The sequence below is a fragment of the Struthio camelus genome, chromosome 2 (assembly GCF_040807025.1).
Source record: "Struthio camelus isolate bStrCam1 chromosome 2, bStrCam1.hap1, whole genome shotgun sequence".
Classification (NCBI taxonomy): domain Eukaryota; kingdom Metazoa; phylum Chordata; class Aves; order Struthioniformes; family Struthionidae; genus Struthio; species Struthio camelus.
Window position 1 is genome coordinate 62598288 of NC_090943.1, and position 24637 is coordinate 62622924.

At 37.0% G+C, this 24637-nt stretch overlaps 1 protein-coding gene across 5 annotated transcripts in view; it reads left to right on the top strand.

The window, feature by feature from the left end:
• CUL1 (cullin 1) overlaps window positions 1-24637 on the top strand; it is a 54097-nt gene that overhangs the window by 16915 nt on the left and 12545 nt on the right. For all 5 annotated transcript variants that reach the window (XM_068936038.1, XM_068936039.1, XM_068936040.1 and 2 more), the window contains 7 exons: window positions 9693-9867; window positions 11132-11299; window positions 12401-12451; window positions 13378-13468; window positions 14187-14350; window positions 18234-18396; window positions 22054-22184. In XM_068936038.1, the coding sequence (XP_068792139.1) occupies window positions 9693-9867; window positions 11132-11299; window positions 12401-12451; window positions 13378-13468; window positions 14187-14350; window positions 18234-18396; window positions 22054-22184 (943 nt within the window). The remainder of the gene's footprint in view (window positions 1-9692; window positions 9868-11131; window positions 11300-12400; window positions 12452-13377; window positions 13469-14186; window positions 14351-18233; window positions 18397-22053; window positions 22185-24637) is intronic.

A 24637-nucleotide genomic window follows, 5' to 3' on the forward strand; every position in this document is an offset into this window, starting at 1 on the left:
TGTCCAGCAGTCCAGCTGAATACTAAGTATGCCTTATAATGGTACTATTGTTTTATTTCCTCTGCATTTGGTGTTTTCAGATATTTGTGGGACAAAGTTGTAAAGGGCTACATTGTCTATTACCTACTCATTTTCTTCTAATTGCTGCTTCAGCAGCAGTTGTTGGGTCTGAAACTTAGGATAGATAATATCCTTGCTTTCATAGTATAGCGGAGAATTTTAGGGAATAAGTTGTATTTAATGATTAATTTATTAGTTTGGTAACTCAGAATATTTGAAACTGGTTAGGCTAAGAGTTTTCAATCCATTATGTAGATAACAATCCTATTTTAGATGATGCTCTTTGTGTTTTATATTAAGTGCACGTTTCCAGAAGCTGTATTTAGAAGAAGGTTAATCTTTATTTTTACTGCCTCATAGATGCAGTTTGTGTAGCGTGTTTACTAAGTCATCACATAAAGAGAGTCTAGTGGATTGACAGATTTTGTTTTGGGAAATTCTGGCTATAGGACAATTTGGTTTTGAAAGCAAAAGAGACCAGTTTCAGCTCCAGCTGTAATGGGTTTGAAGAACAGCCCTGCTTAGAAGCATGTTAAATGAAACAATAGTTTGGAAATCTCATGCTGTGGACAGCTTAATCTTTTCCTTATCCTCATTTAGCCCCTTTTTTTCTGTAAGGCTATTGTTCCTGAGGTGGATTCTGTTTCTTCTCTATAATTTCGAATAGGAGGAGCACCATGCATACAAGTAAAGCTGCTTTTACTCCTATACCTGCTATCGAATTTTCAGGCAGAATTGAATGGAAGTATGGAAGTTTCACACCTCTCTGTATGAAGCAGTGGCGTCCTACATTCTGAAATAGCTTAAAAAACTGGAAGTTTGTACTTTGCCCAAGTGAATCTGAGGAAGAATAGGGTAAGTTACACAGTTCAGACAGTTCAGACCTCCTTCCTATCTTCACTTTTTTTTTTTTTTTTTCCTTTTCCCCAGAGGCCCTCTTCTGTGAGGCACTGGATTCAGTCACTTTCAAGTACAAGCCAGAGCATTTATTTATTTAAATCCCAGCAGGAGAGAGTGGCTGACTGTTCCGGGGGTTTTCTAGATTTGAGAAAACTGAAGGGACGACCCAAGAAATCTCGTTTCTAAACGGTGGTTTTAAGGATTCTCATCCATTCTCTTTGCACTTTGGATAGGTTTGCACTTCTTGATTTCAGGGTGTATTTTCTGTCAGATCAAAACATCCCTGAATGTTTCTTTGTACTCCATTTACTTTTTTGCTTTTGTGCTACCAGCTATGCCAAAGTGCCTTACCAGAAGAGCAGACCTTTATAGAAGTTGTCATGTTTTTGTTTCTCACCCTTTACATGATTATAAAGGTCAGTGTACTAAAATTATCTTCTGAGGTATGTGCTTCATATGTGTTTCCTACTGAGAATTCAGGACTCCTGTATAGAAACAGGATTCCTTTAGAGCAGTGCTTGCTGTGGAAGAAGTGAGCTTTTTTTCTTCCCATGTGAAAGATTCATGAAGGCCTTTATCTTGATGTTTTTCTGTCACTTACCCAAATAATTAAGTTATTTCTGGTACTGAGGGGTCCAGTAGCTCCTGCAATAATAATATGTTATGACAGGCTTTATTGCTAGCTAGTGTAGAATTACACACCAAGCAATGACGTGCAGAAAAGAGAAATAGTCAAGGAGATGAACTAGATTTCTGGATATGGTAGACCTAATTCATTAATGTATGAGGGGCAGTGTTCTTACCCTAATTTTCCTTCAGTGGCAATTAGTTTGGAGGCCGTTAGCAAAACGGCTGAGTTGTGAAGCGCTCTGGAGCTCTCAGAAGCAGAACAGCAAGTTTTGGTACACTGCAGCTGAGAGTAGCTCATTTACTGTTAAGTAATTCTTTCTACCTTAGGCAAAGGGAAAAGACATTCAAGCCGCTGTCGAGTTGATGTTCTACAGTGAGGAAAAAAAAGAACTCCATTTGTTGAAATTAGTCAAGGAGTAATGAGCTTGTAGAGCTGATATATCCCTTCCCGCGAGTCAGTGGGAGAGAGTGCCATGCTTGTGTGTAGCAAGTTGTGAGCTTCTGTTTTGAGCCATTGGCAGAACACGCAGTACTTCCTTTACTAGAACCATTCTTGTAATGGTATAACAGTGGCACGTTGAGTAAGTCACATGCCTTTATGGCTACCTCTTCTTAAACTGCATTTGACAATGATAAGATATTTGCGCACCTTGCACTAAGGTGTTTTGTGGTTTTTTTTGTTTGTTTGTTTTGCTTTTTGTTTTTTTTTAACAGAAGGTGATGCCAGTTTTTCACACCAATTATACAATAAGTCTGCAAATTTTTTGCCTCAGGCCACACATAGCCTGAGAAGATGAATTGGGATTTACATACATTTGGATTTAAATTCTGCACTGGAGAGGATGAAAAAGATTTGGTAAATCTTTTTTATATATTTTAAGCTGATACTCAGACCAGGTTTCAGACAATCACAAAGCTTTCCTGCATGATATGAAACTATGCAATTTTTCATAGTGTCTTGCACAAAAAAGTGAATAGCTTCTTGAAATTTTTTACTTTTTTCCTCTAAGCACACATGAACTTCTTAATTTTGAACTATGATTGATGAATGGAAAGCTCGGTGGTTGTTTTTCTTTCATATCTCTGTACTTTTGATTTGAAATATCACAATGAATTTTGTGACATAAGTTCAAGATTTCACTGTTATGGCTTGCAAAACAATCTGAGAAGCATAATTTTTAAAGAAATTTTTTAGATCATGTAATTCTTATACTGAACAGAGCAGTCTTTGTCCAGCTTTAATTGTTAAAGAAAATCTACTTGGGAAAAATAACACTGTTTAAACATTTTGGATGTTATTAATTTATAATGAATAAGATTTCTATTTGCATGAAACAGGGAGCTATCTTTAAATGTTTTAATTGGTGAGAGGAAGAGATGAGAATATACAGTACTGCAGGTTGGTTTTGTTACTAAAAATGCATCTGCAACATTCAGATTGACTTTCAAAATCTTTTAGTGGTGTTCACATAAAAGTCATTGTTGGTTTCAGAGGTTCCTTTAACACATTTGAGTAGTAGTGTTTGGCTTAATTGTCGTATAGTTTTTATATACAACTCTGAAGGAAAATGGCCAAATCTTATTATGACTTAGTTTTCTTGACTCTCACAGCGCTAAGGTGGATTCTCCAAATATGTTTCTTTTATTATTCTTTCATTATTGACAAAGTTGTCAATAACGAAAACATTAATTACTTTTGAAAAGTATTATGTAAGGGATTTTAAGGTTTGGTAAACCAGAGGTTGTTCTGTCACGTTATTTTATGCGTATTCTTTTACTTGTTTCTAAATTTGTTTTCATTCAGGTTTTGTTAACTTACTGTGGTGAAGTGGTAGTTACTGATTACTTACATTTGATGAAAAGGATAAACGTACAATCACAGAAGGTTATTTTAATCTGTGTCTTAGGAGCTGGTGTATTGCCGAGATGGATATTAGCAAGGAACAGAGCTGGAAAGGTTGAGTTAAACAGTAAATAATTAAGTGTAGTATGTTTACAATTTAGAGCTAGATGACTCGGGATAGTCTGCCTGTTCATAAATTACAATGTATAAACAGATTTAGTTTTTTTTTTTTGTTTGTGGATAGATTCAGCAGCACTAGCAAAAGTTGCCCAAGCAGAGCTGTCAAACCTGTGTCTGTCTGTATTTGCCAAAGGTTTTGCATGATTGCTTCTATTCGAATCCTTGTCCCCATGGCTTTCACTGGAATTCCTGTATTCTAGTAAGATTTTTAGTAAGCGGGTGTATATTCAAACTGCAAGAATTTTTTTTTTTGCTCCCTGATCACATAAATCTGTTGTTACTAGGCAATACAGAGGTTTTTTTTGTTGTGTTTTTTTTTTTTTTTTTTCCTGAGTAGACTATGCTTTTTCTGTACAGGAAAGATACTGGGACATTTAAACGTTGGAGGTTTTAAACCTGGGAAACTGTTCTGCTTTCTTTGGAGATTAATTCATCTCAGCCATCCTTCCACTTTAACATCAAATTGTTGGAGGTCACTTTGGATACATCAAAGCAGCCTCCTCTGTCTTCTAGTATTAATCCTGTTTACTTTCAATGTGATATTTCATAGCATCTCTTTTATACCAGTTAGTACTTTTAAGGAGCATGAAGGTGGAAATAAATGTATGGGTTTACATGTCCAAAGGGTGTTTCGGTGACGGTGAAACACATGTACACATGTACATCTTAACGTTTTGTGTAGGTGCAACTATAGGTATGGTTCTGTGTATATTTATGAACTTTGCTGCTTTGGTTGGAAAGAACTGCGAAATAGGTTTGTATTAGTGCAATCAGTTCCTTGTTTGATTTTCTTCCCCGTGTTAATTACTGGCTGTTCTACCTGCTTTTTATAGTTATCAAGAATGTTCTGTGCAAAAACACTTTGTGTTAATGCAAATGACTTTAAACTTGAAAGCCACTTACATTATGGTGGCTCTTAGGCTTTCTGGCGTAAAGATTGTACACTTTGTACATACTGTGCTTGAAAATTTGTATTTTCCTCCAACTCGGGGCTTTCCTGCTTTTTCCTTTGAGTTTAATGCCCTGGAGATGGCAAAAAGAAATTATCTAGTGGCCTTTAGATGGGTTTTGCTACACTTTAAGTTTCTGAGATCAGAAAGTCGCCTAGGTGAGCGTAAGCTCGGTTATGCTTGGATTCTAACCCCATCTCCTCTCGTTCTCGCTCTCCCCCTAAAACGGGATTTGCTTAACAACCGTGTGAGAGTACGTCGTATAAAAGCTAAGTGTAATTAGTCTTAGGATAAACTGGATCCTAACAAAAATGGAAAATGTATAGAATTGGAGGGAGGGGCTTAACTGTTGTTTGTTTGGTTTCTCTGAACTGTCTTGTGGGGCATGTGTACCCTACCTTACTAAACAGTGAACTGAACACACTTAATATAGGCTCCTGATGATGCCTCCTCGGAAAAAAATTCTGAAGGTTTGGGTTTTTTGTTTTTGCGTTAATGCTATTCCTCACAAAGCTGAAGTCCACTTTTGAAGCGCTCTTTCAGAAAGTAAATTATTTTGGCAACCTCTTGATTTCAAAAACTGGTACAAAATTCCTTTGTCTTTTTGGCTTATGAGACCTTAGGAAAATCACATACATGTGTCCACTTCTCTTAAACGCTTTATTTATGCACAGGGTGATTCTGTTTGTTTTACACAGCGTAATCTGAATTGAAATTGTAATCTTTTTGAAGAAACCATGTGAGTCTGTTTTTTATTAAATATAGTGAGCTGTATTCTTAATATTAGAAGGTGTTTTACAAGAGTATACAATTCTCAATTTTTTCCTAGTAATTCTTCTAACTCAGTATGTTCAGTGACTTTCTACCCCTTGTTCTTGCATGTCTTAGTGTAATCTAGGAAAATATATTTTATGCAAGTGGGACTAATCTGAACTCGTTCCTGTAGGCCAGTTCTTGAGATGACAGAGCGCTCAACATAGAGTTAATTACTTCATTAGTTGTGTGAAATAGGAAAGTAATGCCTAGATTTGGCCTGATTTAAAAGACTAGAAGTAATCAGTGAAAAATTCTGGTCAGAAGACTGTTTGGCATGTTTTTTTGTGCCCTGCTTCCTGCTTTCAGAAAGCGTTGTTGAAATGTGACTCTCCCATAGCTTTGTGCTACATCGTGCTATTTCTGCTCCCCTTTCAGTTCCTTTTAGTTTTACATATCTGCGCCTCAAACTGACTTCTTCCAGTTCTGTTGTTTTTTCATAGTAAAATGGAAAAAAAATCTTGGGAGGACTCGTATGCCCTTCTGAAAGGGCTACCAATTATCACCTCAGAAGAGTAGGTCCTTTTATTAAAGGTTAACATTAGGAACCGTGTGAAACGTCTAAAATCTGAGTGTTTTCCTGTTGTGCATTGAATTACGAAACTGGTATTTGTCTCCCATACTTTTTGTCTGCACTTGCTCCTTGAGGAAGAAAAAGCTGTATTTCGGCATCTTTCTGGGGGAGTGGGTAGATTAGAGGGGACCTTGGTACTTTCCAGCTTGCCTTTTTAATGGTGTATCGGCACAAAAAGTTTATGGGCCGCTACTGGCGGAGTGTGTTTCACTTCCTCTGCGCTGACACAGCAGTATACAACTACTCAGCAAACTATTTGGGAAAAGGGAGAATGATTAGTTGTAACCTCAGTCACTTCCCCAAACCAAATCACTGTTTGTCTGCATAAATGCTTGGGCTGTTTGAAAAGCAGGTGGCCAGGGTGGGGGGGGGGAAGCCCTCCAGGTGGGGTGAATGTCAGGATCATTTCCTTCCGTGGGAATGGTATCTTGCAAGGCTATAATTTAGTTCTGAAAAGGTAGCTTGGGAATTTCTTTATCTTTTGGATTGTCCCGCTTTAGAAACTGAGAAAAAGGTTGTCAAAAAGATTGTAAATGGACTAGAGTGCTGAAGGCCACGGTGGTAAAATTAGTTTTGGAGCAGTCTTTGGATGCTTCTTGTATCGCATGTTAGAAAGTTTCAAAGACAACTGAAGTTCTGAAAGAGATTTTTTTTTCCTCTTAAATTGCACAACATTGAATGAAGTGGAAAAACTGCCTCATCTTCTACCTTGTGTTTACACATCTAAATTAATTTCTCTCTTACCATAGGAAGAGTGTAGAATTCAGAAGAAATTGATCTTGATTTGCTCTTCCAAAAGGTGCTTTGTCCGGTTGCTGGACCACATCCCAAGGTTACTAGGTAGAAGCTGGGGAAGCAGCGCAACTTCCCCGCACTACCAAGCGGTTCGTCAAAAAGTTATCTTCCACTTGTTGGAATATGTGAATTACTAGGCAGAACTGTGGAGATGCCGTTGAAAGTGTTTCCTAATGGCTGCTTGGATATGTATATGGCTCCCAAAGTATGCGAAGGTTGAGGGGATTAGTTTGCTTTCTGCAGCTCAGTACTTTTCCTAGACTTCTCCTTGCGGTTCTTGGCTGGAGCGTGATGTACTTTGTTGTAAGCGGTGCAGTTCTCGTTTTGTTTTGTATCTGTCAGTCCTTGTGTCAGTGGTTGGCTTTAGCAGATGGGGACACAGATTGTAAATGAAGTGTGAGGGAGCATTCTTGTATGTATAATATATTAAAGATAGTTATTTGCGCTTACAGACTGCCAGGTACACTAAAGCAAAAATGTTGTAACTTCAAATTGACTTGCATAAAACAGCTAAAATTGAGCATTTCAAAAGTGCTGTGATGGGTAGTTGGGCATTTGGCTAGCAAGACTCAAGCTGGGATAACAAGCAGAGAAAGCCATTACTGTATCTGATTTGTTTTTTTATTCCAGCTCTGAAGGGGTTACTGTCACGCATGGAGAAAAGATCTTAGTCTCTCTGTGTTTATCAAAACCAGGACTCCTGGTAAATTAGTAAAATGTATAGGATTGGAAGAAGGTGCATGTCTTCTCACCTTAGTATTTTATTATTCTGAAGGCTGTTGGGATTGTTCTTTTGAGAAGAACAGGAAGAATATTTTTGTCTGGCACTATCGCACAAAACCTGCAAGAGTCGCCATCTGGAGAATTGTCATATTTTGACGCTTGTTTAAAAGCCACTTAGGATAGGAGAGTTGAGCGAAGAAGGCGACAAGACTGGCAAGTAGGTTCTTGTGAACTAGAGCCCTGAATTTCTTGCAGAATTACGGAGAGACTTTCCACGCACAATAAACAGCACCTTAAATTAAGTGCCTTGAACTGTGAAGTAAGTTCTGCTCTTCTTGTCTGTGAGAAGAAGGAAAGTTTTGTACCCAGAGGAAAACTGTTATAGTGTATAACATTCCTCACTTAAATGGGAAATTAAGAAATGGAAGCATAGATGGTAAAAGTAATGACAGTGCCAGCGAAGTGGAGAAACAAGTAGCTAGGAATAGATGTTTGTTCTAAAAGAAGTCATTAATATCTAGGATGTAAGTGGCTGGTAGAGAATAAAGTTTCAGTTACTAAGCCCAAATTTAGATTTTACATTATTAGCTAATATTGTGAGAAATCTAATTGTTTGGCACCTGGAAGAGATAACACGTGAGGAATAAATGAGTACTTTCCAAAAAGCATGGATCTTAAGCAAAGAACATTATTCTGTTGGGCAGAATGTAACGAGTTTCTAAAACAAGTGTGTAAATTGGATGGGAAGGAAAAGAGGAAAGTAGTCTTTCCTTTCTATTTATGTCAAATACCATGAGCCTCTTGCTGTGTAACGTGTAGTACGCTCTTAACTGAAAATCCGGTTTAAGGATCTGACTTGTAGGTGAAGCCATCAGTGTAACTTTAAAAAAAAAAAAAATTGGAAGGGAGTTAACTGGATATTTTAAAGAGACTTTTCTTCTTGAGTGTCGCTGTTCCAATACTACAAGTCTGTTTATAAAAACTCTAGTACATCATGTATTTTGGTTTACCTAATTCCCTTGGTATTTAATTTTGCTGCTGTTGTCAGTTTTAGTGCACTGACCTCTCTGAAGGGAAAGGTAGAAGACAAATATTTGCAAAACATTCATTTCCTAATAAATAGTATATTATGGTGGAAGCCTATCTAGCTGTTAGAGCCTAGCCTATTGATTAAACTGCAAGTTGAAACGGAATTAGACTTTCTGAGTTATTTAACCCGGTGTTACTCTTGACAAGGGCGGACCTCAGACCGTAAGTGGAGGCAGGAGTGCTCAGTAGCTCTGCTCCTGTTGAATACTCATTTGCTGAGCGAGTCATTTTGGTAACTTTCCCTATAAGGTCTGAGTCCTGATCCAGTCTAATTTGAGGACTGCTGAGTTTCATGTTTGTGGAGTGCAGTTTCTTTGAGGATACTTTCTTATTTGAAGTGTTTCAAGCAATGTGGCTTCCACTGATGACTTTGGAGGAATGCTGAATATTTGAATATATGTTAGCTCAGGAAACAGAATGCTGTCTTGAAATGTCATGTTAACAAACATCTACATTAAGTCTTCCAGGCTGTGTTCACATGAGAGAAAAATTATTGCCACCACATACTTCAATGTAGGGATTACACTTGCAGCCCAAAATGCAGTTTCAGTGAATCTCATCGTGTTGCTGATGAAGTTCTGTTACCTTGTCCTTTAGAGAGAGCATCTTTCACCATTGCTACTTTCTAGGTTTGTGCCCCTGTCTGCTTGTGTTACTTGCTAAACTTAATTTTGCAAACTCTATTTTTTAATTAAATTTTCCTCGGTGTTTTCAGCTGCTGACTGTTGCTTGACTGTTGAGACTAGCATTGAAATATCTTCTTGCTCAAATGAAAACTTAAGTATTTGTAGATGGCCAATAAAATACATCAAATAAATTCCATTTACACCTTGAAGGTAAGCTTATCTGCAAATTCCACTGCTTTTTCTTGGTCATCTTGTTACTTACAGTGTTAGGTGAGTTTAACTTGCAGTATGGTCTGCGCAGTGTAAAACACTTCTGCTACTGATAATTCTGCTTAAAGAATTATTGTTTTCTTAGTTTTTTGAGGGCTACTGCATCTTGTAATGTATTAAGGTTAGGTCATTGTTTATGGTCATTCTAAGATAGCTTATTAAAATTAACATACTGGTTTTCATTGAATTTTTAAATGTATCATGCCCGCATTATATATGTTCCTTAACTTTCCTGCCAGTCATGTTTATAACTACTGTACTAGCGTACACCAGTCTAATCAAGCACGGGGAGCTGGAGTGCCTCCTTCAAAGTCGAAAAAAGGCCAGACCCCCGGAGGTGCTCAGTTTGTTGGCTTGGAATTGTACAAACGACTAAAAGAATTTCTGAAGAACTACTTGACAAATCTCCTTAAGGTAAGATAAGGCTGTAGATCAATTGGTAATTACAGCAATACAAGCTGGGTAGAGGACAGCTTTTATCACCAAAATTAGAACTGTATGCAGCCATTGGAAGTAAATTAAATGAGCCTGAAATGTATTTTTTTTCTTAAATATTCCTTTAGCCATTAGAAAGTATCACATGCTTTGCCGTGCGCATAGAGCAGTCATTGAGTGTACCTTTGAGTTGCTTTCCCTCTTACTGTCAAAGGAGTGTTTGCACATATGTTTTATCAAAGCTAACATTATATGCCATATTAAGCCACCCTATAGCTTGTAAAAGTACAGCTAGACTTTATAACCAATTAGCCAGCATATTAATAGTATGGAGAAAATGGGAGGGTTACTTATAAGGTTGAAAATGCCAGATGGCAGTCACTAATTTAATAAGTAAACAACTAATGTAACAGTTATGTTGGGCTACTTTTTGAGAGAATGATTCCTAGATACTTTGGAAATGTATTCAGTATGAAGGAACCACACTTGCTTTTAATTTGGGGGATTTTAGATTTAAGCAGTAATATAAGAATTTCTGGAGTCCTTGTGAATTTACCTTGTAATGTGGTGGTGATGACACAGCTGCATCGAAGTATCTGATGTTTATCCAGAATAGGCTCTTGTTACTACTTCCCTGTCCGTTTGAGCTCTACTGGTCTAGTTTGGAAAGATACTTATTTACGTGTGTGCTGTTCCCCCCACCCTCCTGGTAGCATGAGCAAACATGATGCCATACGCAGATCCAAGGATATAGGATTCCATTTACTCCGACTCTTTACCCCTAAAGAAGGGCATGTCTTTGTTCACTTGTTTCTGCTCCCCAGCTAGCAGCAGCAATGGGAATGGCAGACAGATTTTTATGAAGGTTGCAGGGTTGAATGGTTTGGCATTGCACTGGCATGTTTTACATAGCATGCTCATCAGTGTCACTCTCTGCTTCTAATGTGGTACCTTGTTGTTCCCTTCCAAAAGAGAAAAGGGAGTGTCTTCTGGAGCCGTGTACGCTATTTATTTTTTCCATTCATTTTCTAATTTATAAGTCTGATAGTGGCTTTGTACTTATGAATATAAAAGTTAATATATTAGCACTGTTTCATATAAAGCTGCCATACTGAGATATTACAGGATGCAGAAAGACATTGTACATTGAAGACTTCTTACAGCGTGAGTTTGTGCGCCTCTGTATATCTTTGTGTACTTCAGAAATTGTCCTATGCTACTGACAACCTTTCATCTTTTCCAGGATGGTGAAGATTTGATGGACGAGAGTGTGCTGAAATTCTACACTCAACAGTGGGAAGATTATAGGTTTTCAAGCAAAGTATTGAATGGAATATGTGCCTACCTCAATCGACATTGGGTTCGTCGTGAGTGTGATGAAGGTCGTAAAGGAATATACGAAATTTACTCGGTAAGGTATTTTTTGTTGTGAACGAATTGCCCATTTCATCTGTCCTTTGCATTCTCATCCTACAGATCACTCCTTGAAACTTGCTGTATTTGTATGAAGTTCACAGAAGTTTTGAAGTGTGCTTCATCACATAATTAGTTAAAATAACTATTTTCCCTTTTTAAACTCCCACAGCAGCTTCCCCTGCACACGTATTTCTAAAAGCTCCACGGGTCTAACATGTGAGATGTTCAGTCTGCGTTGTATGTGTTGACACACTGCCAGTATGTCATGGGCTGTCTATTTATGAATATTTTCTGCTTATGCAGTTCTCTTGTCTGCATCAGTGTAGCCTTGTCATTCCCACTTCAAACTGAGTCAACTGTTCCAAACATAAAGCAAAGTAAATTGCATTTCTTTCTCTTAACTTCACTACATCTCTGCAGATTTTTTGGCATCCAACCTGCTACGATTCAGTCAACATTTGGTTTGTAATACAAGTTACTTTCGTACCGTTTTGGAAGACTGATATGTGATCTTGATGGAATTTTTTTTGTAATGTAAAGTAGTATTAACAAGGGAAGAACCTGACTGAAGTTCTCTGTCTCCAATAGCTAAAAATATATATTTTTTAATAAAGGCTGAGTGTTGTCTTTGCTGGTAACGCATTAGAAAACTGATGTTTTAGTTTACTGCTTTACTAAAATAACTGTGCATAGGGTAGAACAAGCAGTTGGTGAGGATATTCTTACTTATCTCCCTCTCCGCTGTTCTACCTTTCACCAGTCTAATGCTAAGGAACTATATCAACTTGAAAATTGCCAGCAGGAAAAACTGTATTTGGTGAAAATAACTAGAAAGGCTTGCTGTTTTTCAGAGTTGGTGGTGGATCATTCTCTGCCAGCAAATGGTACACCTCAGATGGGGTTAGCAAAAAATAAAATTTAACTGTGAAAAATTTTCGTTAAATGAGAGGTTTGTGTCTCAAAACATCATCTAAAAAATAAGTTCTGATTATTTAGCATAATATGTCAACTTTTCTTAAAGAATTATTGTGTGTGTGTGTGTGTAAATATATTTTTCTTCTTCTTCCATCTTCCATCTCCTTTCCTTCTGTTCTAGCTTGCCTTGGTGACCTGGAGGGATTGCTTATTCAGGCCATTAAATAAGCAGGTATGTATATATTTCACGACTGTGGTGCTATATTACAGGGTTGATGTTAAATGTCATTAGTAATTGTTCCGATGAGAACTTCAGAAAAATCAGAACTTACAGTAGAGCCTTCCACTTCTCCTTTGTGGTGTTGAAAAGGTAAATATTAGGGGAGCGTTATGTGGTCTCTTTGCTGAGAAGACCCAGCTGAGGTTGCTATTTCAAGCCAGACAGGAGTACTTACTGACCTTGATGCCTTAAGGTTTGAGCCTCTGTGAGGACAGTGACAGGGCTAGGACTTCAGTCTGTTCTAACGTTACTGTGAATCTTTTGAAACTCGCACTGATGCCTGGGATATTCATGTCAAGTTAACTAAATGTTTTTAATTAGTGAATCGGCACAATATAAAACAAGACATTCCATCACAACATACGTTATATTTCAGTCTCATTTACCAGTACTTCATGATGAAAAGACTCTATTATATTGCATTTATATTGCATTATGAAAGTAATGGTTGCATTTTGGTTGTAAGGAACAGTATATGCAACACTTCAGTAATGAGCATGAGCTATAGCTTTCTTTGTGCAAATTGCAGGTGGTTAGTTCAGCAGCGATTGCAAGATTCCCCTGTATTTAAAGTATAAAACACAGTACTTTGGTATAGAAGGTGCCTTTTTAAAAGCTGGGAGTCGGGGGGAGGAACCCAAGCACTGTCATACTCTTCTGCAGCTCACTAGTAATAGACTGTGGTTATGTTGTAGAACTTACAGAGGTAGCGTGCTCTGTGTAGGGGGGAATTCTTGCATTCAGGTTTCCTATTTTGTTCTCAAGGGGCTTGACTTGTCTTGAATATAGGAGCATGCTCCTGATTAAGTACTGAGCTTGACCTACCAGCTGTTTTCTAACTATGATGCTTGACTCACTTTTAATCCCTGTTTTCTAAGGTAACAAATGCTGTGTTGAAATTGATTGAAAAGGAAAGAAATGGTGAAACTATCAATACAAGGCTGATCAGTGGAGTTGTACAATCTTACGGTAAATGAGATTTCTTTAAGGCTTAATTACTTTCCGGGGGGGGGGGAACATGCCCTATCAGAGTCTAGAAATAGCCCCCTACCCCTTTGGATGTCCAGTAAAGATTTTTGCAGTAAGATAAACCTGGTTATGTAAAAAATTAACTTTGTGTATGCAGAGATACTTGACACATACTTCCAGTTAATAACGCAATGCTTGTGAAAGCAGCACTGGTAGACAAGAGTCTGTTCATTGTTTATGAATCAATTATTTATGAGCTAAAACTGGAAGGGGTAAAAAAGTAGCATAGTATGTTACAAAGCAGAGTGGGGATTTTCTTTTTTTTTTTTTTTTTTTTCTATTTATATGAAATTGAGTGTTTTGTCATACTGGTTAATGATCAATCATTAATAAAAATAGATATATACGGATATAAGCTGGAAATCTAAGAGATAAAATGGAAATGGAATTTGAACTAGTATTTGAGATAGTGAAGTTTCCTGAATCCTACAGTTTGCTTCCTAACTTGTCAAAAAGTGCAATTGACATGAATAATATGATTTCTGCTACTTATTTCTAAATGCAGAATAAATGTATACTTTAAAAAGTACTAGAAGGTGGTGCTAACACTATTCCAATTGATCACAATCACTTCTCTAAAGTTAGAATGAGGATGTCTGTCTGTGTGCAAGAGACCATTTAATAAAAGACAGTTTTATCATAATTTACTTTCTTGTAGTGGAGCTGGGGCTGAATGAAGATGATGCGTTTGCAAAGGGGCCTACACTAACTGTCTATAAAGAATCCTTCGAATCTCAGTTTCTTGCTGACACGGAGAGGTTTTATACCCGAGAAAGTACTGAATTCTTGCAGCAGAACCCAGTCACAGAGTACATGAAGAAGGTAAGTTATTAAATAACTTTGTGATTATTGTCTGAGTCCAGATATTTGTTTGAGGTAGAAGTAATGTAAGTTCTTGACTCTTATGATCAGTTTCTTAAAATGCTGAATATTTTATAGAAGGAAAACCAATTAGTTTTTTTTTCCTAAGGTGATTTGTCCCTGTGTTTATCTCCTTAGTGCATTTCAATAAGTACAATGAAAATTTGAAACTGTAATGAGCAAACCAGAAGAGGATGGTAAAATAAATATAGATTTTGTAGACTTCAAGGTTTGCCACCAAAATAGCCATTTTACTTTGGAACTGCAAGCTTACTCTTCTGGTAGCGTGTTATTGAAATCTCTCCCTGAGCAAACTGGCTTTCATAAAGTAGATCACTAATAAGCGTTAGTTCTTTCAGAATATTTTGGTCTAGTGAACACTGCTCAATAATTTTGATCAACAGGGACCAGATTTGAATTCTTTGATAGTTTCTTTGGCCTCTGGGGTCCCAGACAGGGCAATTAAGAACAAGCTGGATAAGCACTTACTATTCCTAGCCTGGTTATTGGGTCAGTCTTACTGAATTTAAAATAAATTGGTCATGTTCATCTTGTACAAGTGCTGCTATATGTATATGTGTGTGTGTGTGTATATATATGTATGTATATATATAAAATATATTTTTCTAGTACGCTTACTTGCTCTCTAAATTGCTCCCTTTTTCCCTTTCAGTTTAATTAAAAGTTAAAGCTTTGTGAGTATGCAAAGAAAATCTGCTCACACACCTTGCACTAATATCTCTGTGCTGCTTTTTTGTAACTCCTTTTGCTACAGAAAGAATATTGTCTGATTCTTGACTTTGAAGTGGACAATTGAAAATAGAAATAATAAAAAAAATAGGCCCAGGAAAAAACACACTAAAATTAATCTGGACGTCAGTGCATTGGGATAGTTGCCCAGAGTCGGTTGTCTCAGACATATCTATGTTTCCTTTTCTGCTGCTGTTGAATTAATGATTTTTTGTTTTGTTACTTCCCTTTCAATTTCTTGTCTTTTCTTTCATCCTCTGAAATTTATATATAGGTAGAAAAAAGGCCTTTCAGTCCTTCATAACCCAAATGACTGTCTTGTCCCGGCTTCCTTGGTGCAGGACACTAAAAAGCTGTCTGGAGGTCATTGGAGCTATTTCAAGAGCTAGGGATTAGTGACAAATAGAAAGAACTTAATAGTATCCCAGACAATCTTCAAGACTTCAGAAATCTACAAATGGGTTGCAGCTGATGATGTTGAAGCTAAACACCTATAGAAAACTATCCAAATTTAGAGGAAATCTTCGGCAAGAAGTAGTAGCCTTATTGTAGCGTTTGATCAAATTCAGATACTGGAGATACGTAAGCCATTTTGGCTAGCTTGGCATCTCCTTACAGAGAATGTGTCTACCTAAGAATTGAACCAAACAAGAAACTCCATATTCATTACTCATTTGCTGGGATTTGACTGATGAAACTGAAAAAGCTCCATATTGGACTTCAAAGTGAATGTAGTAGGAGCATGCAAAATGGTCTAAGCTGGAGCTGTGACCTCAGAGAAAGGGAGAAGTGTATGAATTGAAGCTAGAAGGTGGTCCAATTGGGGGGAGGGGGGAAGTCTCATCGATTTCTCTGGTCTACGTGCTCTGCCGGAGAGATCGTGCAAGTTATCAGAACGGTTCATTTGCACTTCAGATATGATTTCCTTCAGTTTTATCTTTCTTCGGTATGCATAGGGAATTCTCAACATATTTTAGACTTAAACATCACAAGGGAATTTTGTCAATTTCTTAGTTATTTTCTCCATGTGGGTATTGTATCGTGTGCAACCTAAATGCCTGGAACAGAGTAATACTGCCTATATAATTATTTTGTAGCATATTGATAGAATTGAGGTGTTCCTTTTTTCCCTGTTATGAAAAGCCTTAAATGAGACTGATGTGAAAAGCTGTAAGTAGTCCAGTGGTCACATGACATACCGTCACTAAGATGGTCTTGAAAGTCATCTGTTAGAAGTATGACATAAGAAAAGTAGTGTACTATTAGTACTCTTACTTGGCTTTCTTACAGGAGCCCTGTACATTGAGTTCTGATTGGGTTTAAATGGCTTTGCAAAGTAATTCTAAAAAGAAACACATTGGAGTAACTTAGTGCCTACCAACTTTTTAGCATCACAGCAGAGCATTTCCTTAATAGAAGAGGATTCTGGTTGTTTGCTGTAGAAAATTCAGAGAAAACTTAATTAGAATTGAGATGCGTATATGTAGTTATATAGGTAGACTTACTGAGTTTAAAAGCACTGTGAATTTTTCATGTGAGGGCCGGCCTGAGAAGGAAAGCTGGCATGGCCTGGTATGCTGTAGGAAAAGGTTTGTCCTAAAGAGTTGTGAAGAATATCCCTTGAAATAAAGCCTCAAACTGAATTTGTGGTTTTTATAGTTGAAATAACTGGAGGTACTGTTGTGGGAAGTAATTATCTTTCCCTTGGTTATGAAATATGACTTAAAAAGGAAAATGGAATTAGAAGAACACGTAAAGTGAGAGAGCTTAAGCAAATTTGGAGTCAGAGGTGAGACTTTATGAAAATAAAGGAGTTTAAAGTTATCCATAAACCTTCACTTTATTGTTATTTTAAGAAGAAGCATTAGAAGTATTAACTAGTTAAACTACAGAAGTACAGAGTTAGTCAAACATAAGTAGTCCTACTAGTCTGGTTTCAGCTTCCAGTGGTCGTCAAAAATATTTGATGATTTGCTGCTATTTGCTATCGCTGAGGAAGTTGATTCTTAGTCCTTAGTGCTGAGAAACTGGTATGTACTCTAAAGTATGAGTTTATCCCTTCCCAAACTCTTTTGTTTCTTATGTTTTGAGCTGTACTGGTTTAGCTCGGAAAGACATGTCACCAAAGCTAAGTGCAAAATTATTACAAAAATGAGTGAAGTTAGCAATAGCATAGAAGATTAATTAAAGTTGTCTGTGTATGATGCAATGTTCCTGCAGTTAAGTTGTTATTTTGTTGCCCATAATATAAAAGATCATATTTACTCTGTATCCTGAAGTGTTAGGAAAATGCATTAATCTCATTTCCTTCTCTGGATGACATTTATTAATTCAAATAATCTGGACTGATAAGAAGCCATATGAGCCTTATCCCTAATAACGTGTCACTCTTACAGATGGCTTGTAAAGTGAGTCTTTAACATTTTTCACAAACAAAATAGAGGTAATGGTTATATAAACAACTTCAGGTTTACATTTTGGAGTTGAGCACTATACCTCAAGTGACATTTAGAATTTTGGTTTGGCAGGAACATTTTCATATGTAGCATTTCATGTGCCAAATTAAATGCTAGTACAATTTAAAAGATTGTAGATTATTGGGAGACTTTTCTGTGTGGGAACGTACGTGAGAACATTAACATAAAATTACCATTTAACAGTATGCCCATCATAAACTTATGCCTTTTAGTTTTTGTGAAGGCATGAAACGTTCGTTTTAAATGAAGCTAGCTACCTCCGTGGCTGGAGAGCTTGCTGATCCTAAAAGGGCAAGCATCTCATGTTGGCCACTTTCTTTTTTTCTGACAGCAGATTTTTCGTCTGAAAACGTCTTATTCAGAAGCATAAGGGAAAATAAAATTATCATCAATATAGACATTGAACCCAAATGTATACAGTGGGGGAGGAGTCGCATTATGATTCCCAGAAAAATAACAACTATTTATTCAAGTGGCCTGTAATGCCACATTAGGGAGAGGTTTGTTTGTTTATTTTTGTCTTCTGGATGAATTTACTACATAGTCATCTGTTTTCTGCTGTTAGAACTTGACTCTATCTTTTATACAGGTTTCATGTTTACCTGTTTGTTCTGTAGGCTGAAGCTCGCCTTCTTGAGGAGCAGCGTAGAGTTCAGGTCTATCTCCATGAGAGCACACAAGATGAATTGGCACGAAAATGTGAGCAAGTTCTTATTGAGAAACACTTGGAGATATTTCATACAGAGTTTCAGAATTTATTGGATGCTGACAAAAATGAAGGTAAGTTGATTGAAACAGTGGTTTTAGGTTTTCCTGCAATTCCTCTCTGATTTGTGAGTAATGTAAATTCTGATAATGGCTAAATGTGATTTCTTTAGTAATTACATTGAGGGAATAGATGAATGCTGAACCAGTCAACAAGCAGCTGTTGATTAAATGGGGATGGCCTCGAGCTGCCCGTTCCAATCTCAAATTTTAAGGCGAAACAGTACTAACTTTGATTTCTCTTAACATGTCTGGAAGAGCTGTTTTTACTGTTCTTTCAGCAGGAACTGAAGCTTGCATGAGAGAGGCATGAGGCAGAAAAGAGATCACAGGTCTCACCAGCTGTTTCAGTTTAATCCAAGGCTCCTTAGGAGTCGGCAATGAGAATTTTACGATCTAGTTTGTGTAGAAGCATAATTAGGAGATTTTAAAAGTAGAATAGAAACAAACAGGGAGCTTCTAAATTATTGATGGGTATTGTAGGTGGGACAGATAACACAAAAAAGGGGTCCAAATTAGTAATTAATGATATAATTTTAGCGTGAAAGTTAGTCTGAAATGCCCCTAATGTAATAAGTTGCTATCTCCATGGATAGCACACAGAACAGAGGCTTAATTATTTTGGAAGAACTATTGAAGACAAGATTATCAAAAGTTGAGGTATCCCTAAGAAGTTAGGAACTCTATTGGTTTGTAGGTGTTCAGGAGTTAATGCCTAGAAAAAACAAAGCAGTCAAAACTAAGGCTACGTAATTCTTGTATATCATGCAGGTGAGGAGGGTGAATGGTGTTTCTGATTTTATCCTTGGGGATTAAATCTATATAGGAAATCAGAGTAAGGCTCTATATGTGAAATATTTCTTTTAAGGAAGTGATAGAATTGAAGAGATATTATGATTAAGTTACTATTGCTGATGATATTGGCTTGAGAGTCCTAAGCTTCTTAGGAGCTGAAGCCTCTGAGTGGCTCAGGATGGAGGATTAGTAGCCAACATTACATTTGCCTTTTTTTCCAAAGGTGTTAAGAGTTGTGTTTGTGTTCTATGACTGGTGAGCTCTACATATATCAACCTTAAAGAGCAGCTATGAATGATTACCGTAATCATGTTATTGATAATCAAGAGACACTTCAAAATAAAAAAAAGGACATTTAAGTGTGATTGGTAGGTCAGAATTTACCCGTTTCAAATGTAAATTGAAGATTGTTGTCCTCTACTAGCTCTTAAGGGTCAGCTCTTGTTTACATTTCTAAATAACAAATATATTTCCTCCGTAATTGGAACAGGTTTTAGTGTAGATGGATCTTGAATAGTAAAATGGGTTTATTAATATCTTTTGATAATAGAGATAGCAATAGCACAATCCTGAAAAATCTTCTGGACTCAGGAGGCCTTTCCAGGTTATTTTATTATCAATATTACCAAGTCTGTGGGCTATGTGAGCCTTTAATAACAGTCGTTTACCATAGTGATACAGCTTCATATGTGTGTAGGAGCTTAAAAAACAAACAAAAAACACCCTTTGGCTTTGGCACTGTCTTATTATAGGTTTTAGTTTTTACTTTTACTGAAGCTATTTTAAAGAGCCATTTTTTTTTAATATTTCTTTTCCTCTGCTGTATTTCACTTGCACAAATTACATCAGTTGTTCTTTGACTATTTCTGATGTTCATGAATTACCATGATTAGAAACATTCATTTTGATAATGAATAAAGAATGAATTACCAAAGAATCCATGATAGTTCCCTCTCAAAGCCATGGACTTATGAGTTTAGGATAATCTAAAATAGGTTATTTAAGTATACTACAAATTGATCGTCTTTATTGCCTTGTTCTTGAAAGTAAGTTGCTTTTGAGGTCCTCGCATGTCAAGGGCCTCGCTATTCTGTAGCTTCTTAAATACATTGTGCGGTTGCCAAGGTTAACCGGTTACCAAGGTTGTGGGGCACGTTAGTCATTTGTTACTTGTTCACATCAATATGATAACTACGGGAAATAATTATCTTGATTGGGAACGAGATGTTTTATCCTGTAAATCTTTCCTGAGTTTTTGTAGCATCTCTTTCATAATTCACCAACTACAAGCATCCTGATAGAACAACCGATGATCTCTCGTTTGTGGGTAGATCTAGTAGCAAAACATCCCACCCAGGCTTGTCATTATTGTCCTATTGTTTTGCTAAAATCCTGTAGGTAAAAGAAGAGCATTCTTTCCTTATGTTGTTCTAAAAGTATAACATCAGGCCAAGAATGTGATTTTTTTTTTTTCAGAAAGATCATTTTTGAGAAACAAACAATTTTTCAATCCGAAAGATTAAAATTTGCTAAAGTTCTAACTGAAGGCATTAGCTGGAAGGGGCAAGTGGCTCGAACATAAATGGCATAGCCTCACTGGTAAAGGCATCAGGTTTTGAGTGTTGTGTTTCAGAGTTAGCTAGCAGTAAAACTACTTCACTGCTCCATTTTATTTAATATGTAATTATCCTCAGGTGGTAATAGATTATATATAAGCCCTTCAGAGAAGACTTTACACTGTGGAAGAGCTACATATAGTTGAAGACCTTAAGATAGATCCAACAAGTTGAAATACCCTCATTAGTCTACAATAGCTAATTTGGTGGTTTAGCATTTTACTCAAGTGTCTATTAAGTAAGACCAAGATTGCTAGAAGTTACTAGTGGTTTTATGCATCTGGTTTATATCTATATTAAAGTAGTTAAGAGTACTGCATTCAGAAAGTACTAAGACTCTGCCCTGTTTTAAAGGAATAATAAATGCAAAGCCTTCTTCAGTACTACACCTTCCAAAATTACTAATTGGTTTTTTGGAAAGTCTTAGCTGAAAACTGATGAGATTTTAGTATGAGGTTTTAACATGCATGAAGTTATGTCCAGTTTCTTTTCACCTTTATTAGTCTTGAGTTTTGTGGCAAAGCTTTTCTCAATCTTCTTTTCTTCTTCCAGATATAGTTATTTCTATTACTAATCAGGTACCTAAACCTTCTTTTAAAAAGAGGTAGATTTATTGCCGGGAAGTTGGTTTATAATTTTTCCGTTTTTTGTCTTAAACGTCATATCAACACATGACACTTTACCTCAAGTTTCCCACAATTGCTAACTGTTGTTGCCACCAGTAGAATATACAAAAGGCTGCAGGTGTTATATCTGTGGAAACGGTTTTGTTCTGAGCAGGAGGCTCAGAAAGACTGGTGGTCAGTGGGAGAACATTGTGCTCTTAACCAGTAGTAACACTAATGACAGTCCTGATTAAAGGTAGAAACTTTAAATAAGGGGGGTTTAGTTCTATTTTTAAGTTTTTGCACCTCTTTAAATTGTTCATAAAAACTAGAAATCAGAGGTAAATATATCTCTGTAATTTAAATCTTGGGTTTTGTGCTTGAAATTTCTGTAGTGTTGTGAGGGTAAAACACACTACTTAAACAGATTATTTTCCCTTTTTTACTAATCTTAACTTTCCAGGTTAGTGCAAAGATTTACTGTAGCACTTAATTTTTTACTGTAGCTTGTGTGACTTTTTACAGCGGCAATTGCATGTATGTTTTTGTTGATGGTGATGTTGAATGTTTAACTTCTATTGTCGACTTCGTTAAGTGAGGAGTTGGAGTCATAGCTAATACAAATGGGAAATGTTGGCTTTCTTTTTTTTTTCCAGACTTGGGACGCATGTATAACCTTGTGTCTCGAATCCAGGATGGCCTTGGAGAACTGAAAAAACTCTTGGAAACCCACATTCATAATCAGGGTCTAGCTGCAATAGAGAAATGTGGAGAAGCTGCTCTAAATGCAAGTATCCCATGAAAATAAGTCTATATGTGGTTGCTACCAGTTTTAGGTTATCGAAAGGTGGATGGTTACTGATAAAATTTCCAGTTTACAAGTATTTTCTACTGATCCAACTTGTAAGGACTAGACAATTCTCAGATGCTTATAGGAAGCCTAAAACGGTAGTAACACCACTATGTTACTGCTCTTTGAGCCTTGCGTTTGGTTTTTGTTTGGTTGGCTTTTTTTCCCCCTCTCTCTGAATTTTTGTTGTCTCTCAGGATGTATTGTCTGCAGGGAGTGCTGGTTCTGCAATACAACATCCTACATCTACAAATATGCTTAGAATTCCACTATTTCAGGAAGCATTGTCTCTAGCGCACTTTATTTTATTTCATTGTAGTGTAGACATGGATGGGACTGTTTCAAGAAAGTTTTTGTTGTTTTTAGTTTTTCTGCTTAATAACTTCATTCTATTTGGATAAGCATGAGAAATATGGTGGGAGGAAGAGAAGAAGCAACAACTGAGATGTTTGGATAGGGCACAATAAAAGAAACGGGTCCGGTCTTTACTAATGCTGTGGTCACTGAGCCATATAATTGGCTGCTGCCTTGATTTTTGCCGTATAATTGTAATTTCAGGCTTAATACTTTATCAAGGAGGGATGAATCTTAACGGTGAGGAGTTTTTTAAAACATTTACTAAACTTCTTTTTGTCTGTAGATAATGAGACGTTTTTTAGCAAAAAGAATTACAAGACATTGCATAAAGCAAAAATGGGATAGAATATATATTTTGGCAAATCATTAGTTAAAACTGGGTTAAACTTAAGACTAGTTTGAATTTTTTTTTGACAACGATCATTTTAACCAGCTGTTGGCCTCAGGTATTCTTGGAATATCTTCGTAGGTAATTGTTAAAGAAGCAGTCTGTAGTGACTGCGTGGAGAACAGTAAAAAGTCTGTTTTTAGCATAGGTTAAAATGCTTAGCAAGCATAGTTTTCTAGCACAGTGATCTTTTGTGAATCATGAAATAAGCTCAGCAATCTTCAGGTCTGTTCATAGATTAAATTTAGAAATCGTGTGCGCTCCATGGTAAAATCAGTTGGAGCATCCCCTTGGTGGTCATCACTCTTTAGTTCCTTTGTACCTAGGCCTTGAGGAACTTTCTAAGTGGGGGGAAAAAAGCTCTTTCTCCAGGAATTAGTTCTGGCTCCGTCTTAGAGAGGAAGCCTGAGGTCTGTATGTATTAGTTCTTTTGACTCCAACCATTTACACAAGTCTTTCTGATCGCTTCAACTTTTCTTGTTTCCTGAACACGTGCTTTGCCTTTCTTTTGCTCCTTTTCTTTTCGCGTTTGTTTATTTTCGTAACAATATCTTCTGTCATTTTTCCTTGGGACCATCTTGCCGCCCCTTCCAGTGTATTTCACTCCACTGTATCCCTTTTCATCATTAGCTTGTTAATTCTCTACCATGTTTAGCTCAGATTGATTCTACCCAACTTGATTTATCTGTACCTTGTCTAAACCGATAGAACGCTGAGCAAGTTTCTCTGTTTTTCTGTTGTCGGTGGAGAGAGATAGTCATGTTAGAATGACTCAACTGACCCATTTTAGACTTTTATTGTAGCATGAGTTGTGTTCTAGACTCCACTAACTGTATTAACTAGATTTCAGTCAGAAGATTACCATCGTTAATACCTTTGGTTATCTTTTTAAGAGCCCTTATAATCAGGGGACGCCTCTGTGAAAGTCCTTTGAGTACTCTTGAAATTCTTATCTGAGAGGGTGTCACTAACCCTTCAGTTGTCAGTCTCAAGCATCACATTAGAGCAGCGGGGGCCCCACATGCATCCTGTTAGTTGGTCTTCGTTGGTGATAGGAAAAGCTTTTCAGGGTGCTGATACAAGCCTGGCCATGTTTTGCCATCCATTCCCATCATCCAGAACTCTTACAGCAGGGATGTCACAGGGTACCCCTTGCCCAGTCATTTCAGTATCTATTTGTGGACGTGTTGTCCATGAATTTGTCTAATCCCTTTTGAACCTGTTGATATTATCTGCTTCCACAACCTCCTATGGTAGCAAGTTCCAGAAGTTTACTACCAGACATGTAAAGTCTCTATTTTATCTGTTTTGAACTGACTTCCTATTAGTTTCCTCAAGTGCCATGTAGTTAGAAATTGTACCTTTTTCAGTCATCTTCCTGATTTTGTAAACCTTGGTCAGATGCCTTTTCGACCTTCTGATCTCCAAACAGAAGAGTTTTAGTCTTTTTAGTCTCTTTGTAGGGTAGCTGCCCTATCCACCTGGTATTTTTAGATTCCCTTCACTCTTCCTGCTCTGACTCCACTACAGGTCTCTCAGCAGGGATCAGAACTGCACACAGTGCTCGGTCTGTGGGTGCAGCAAAGGTGATGCTTGATGTTGGTTGGCATTTGTCTGCCACTGCAAGTTGAGCTGAAAATTTTCA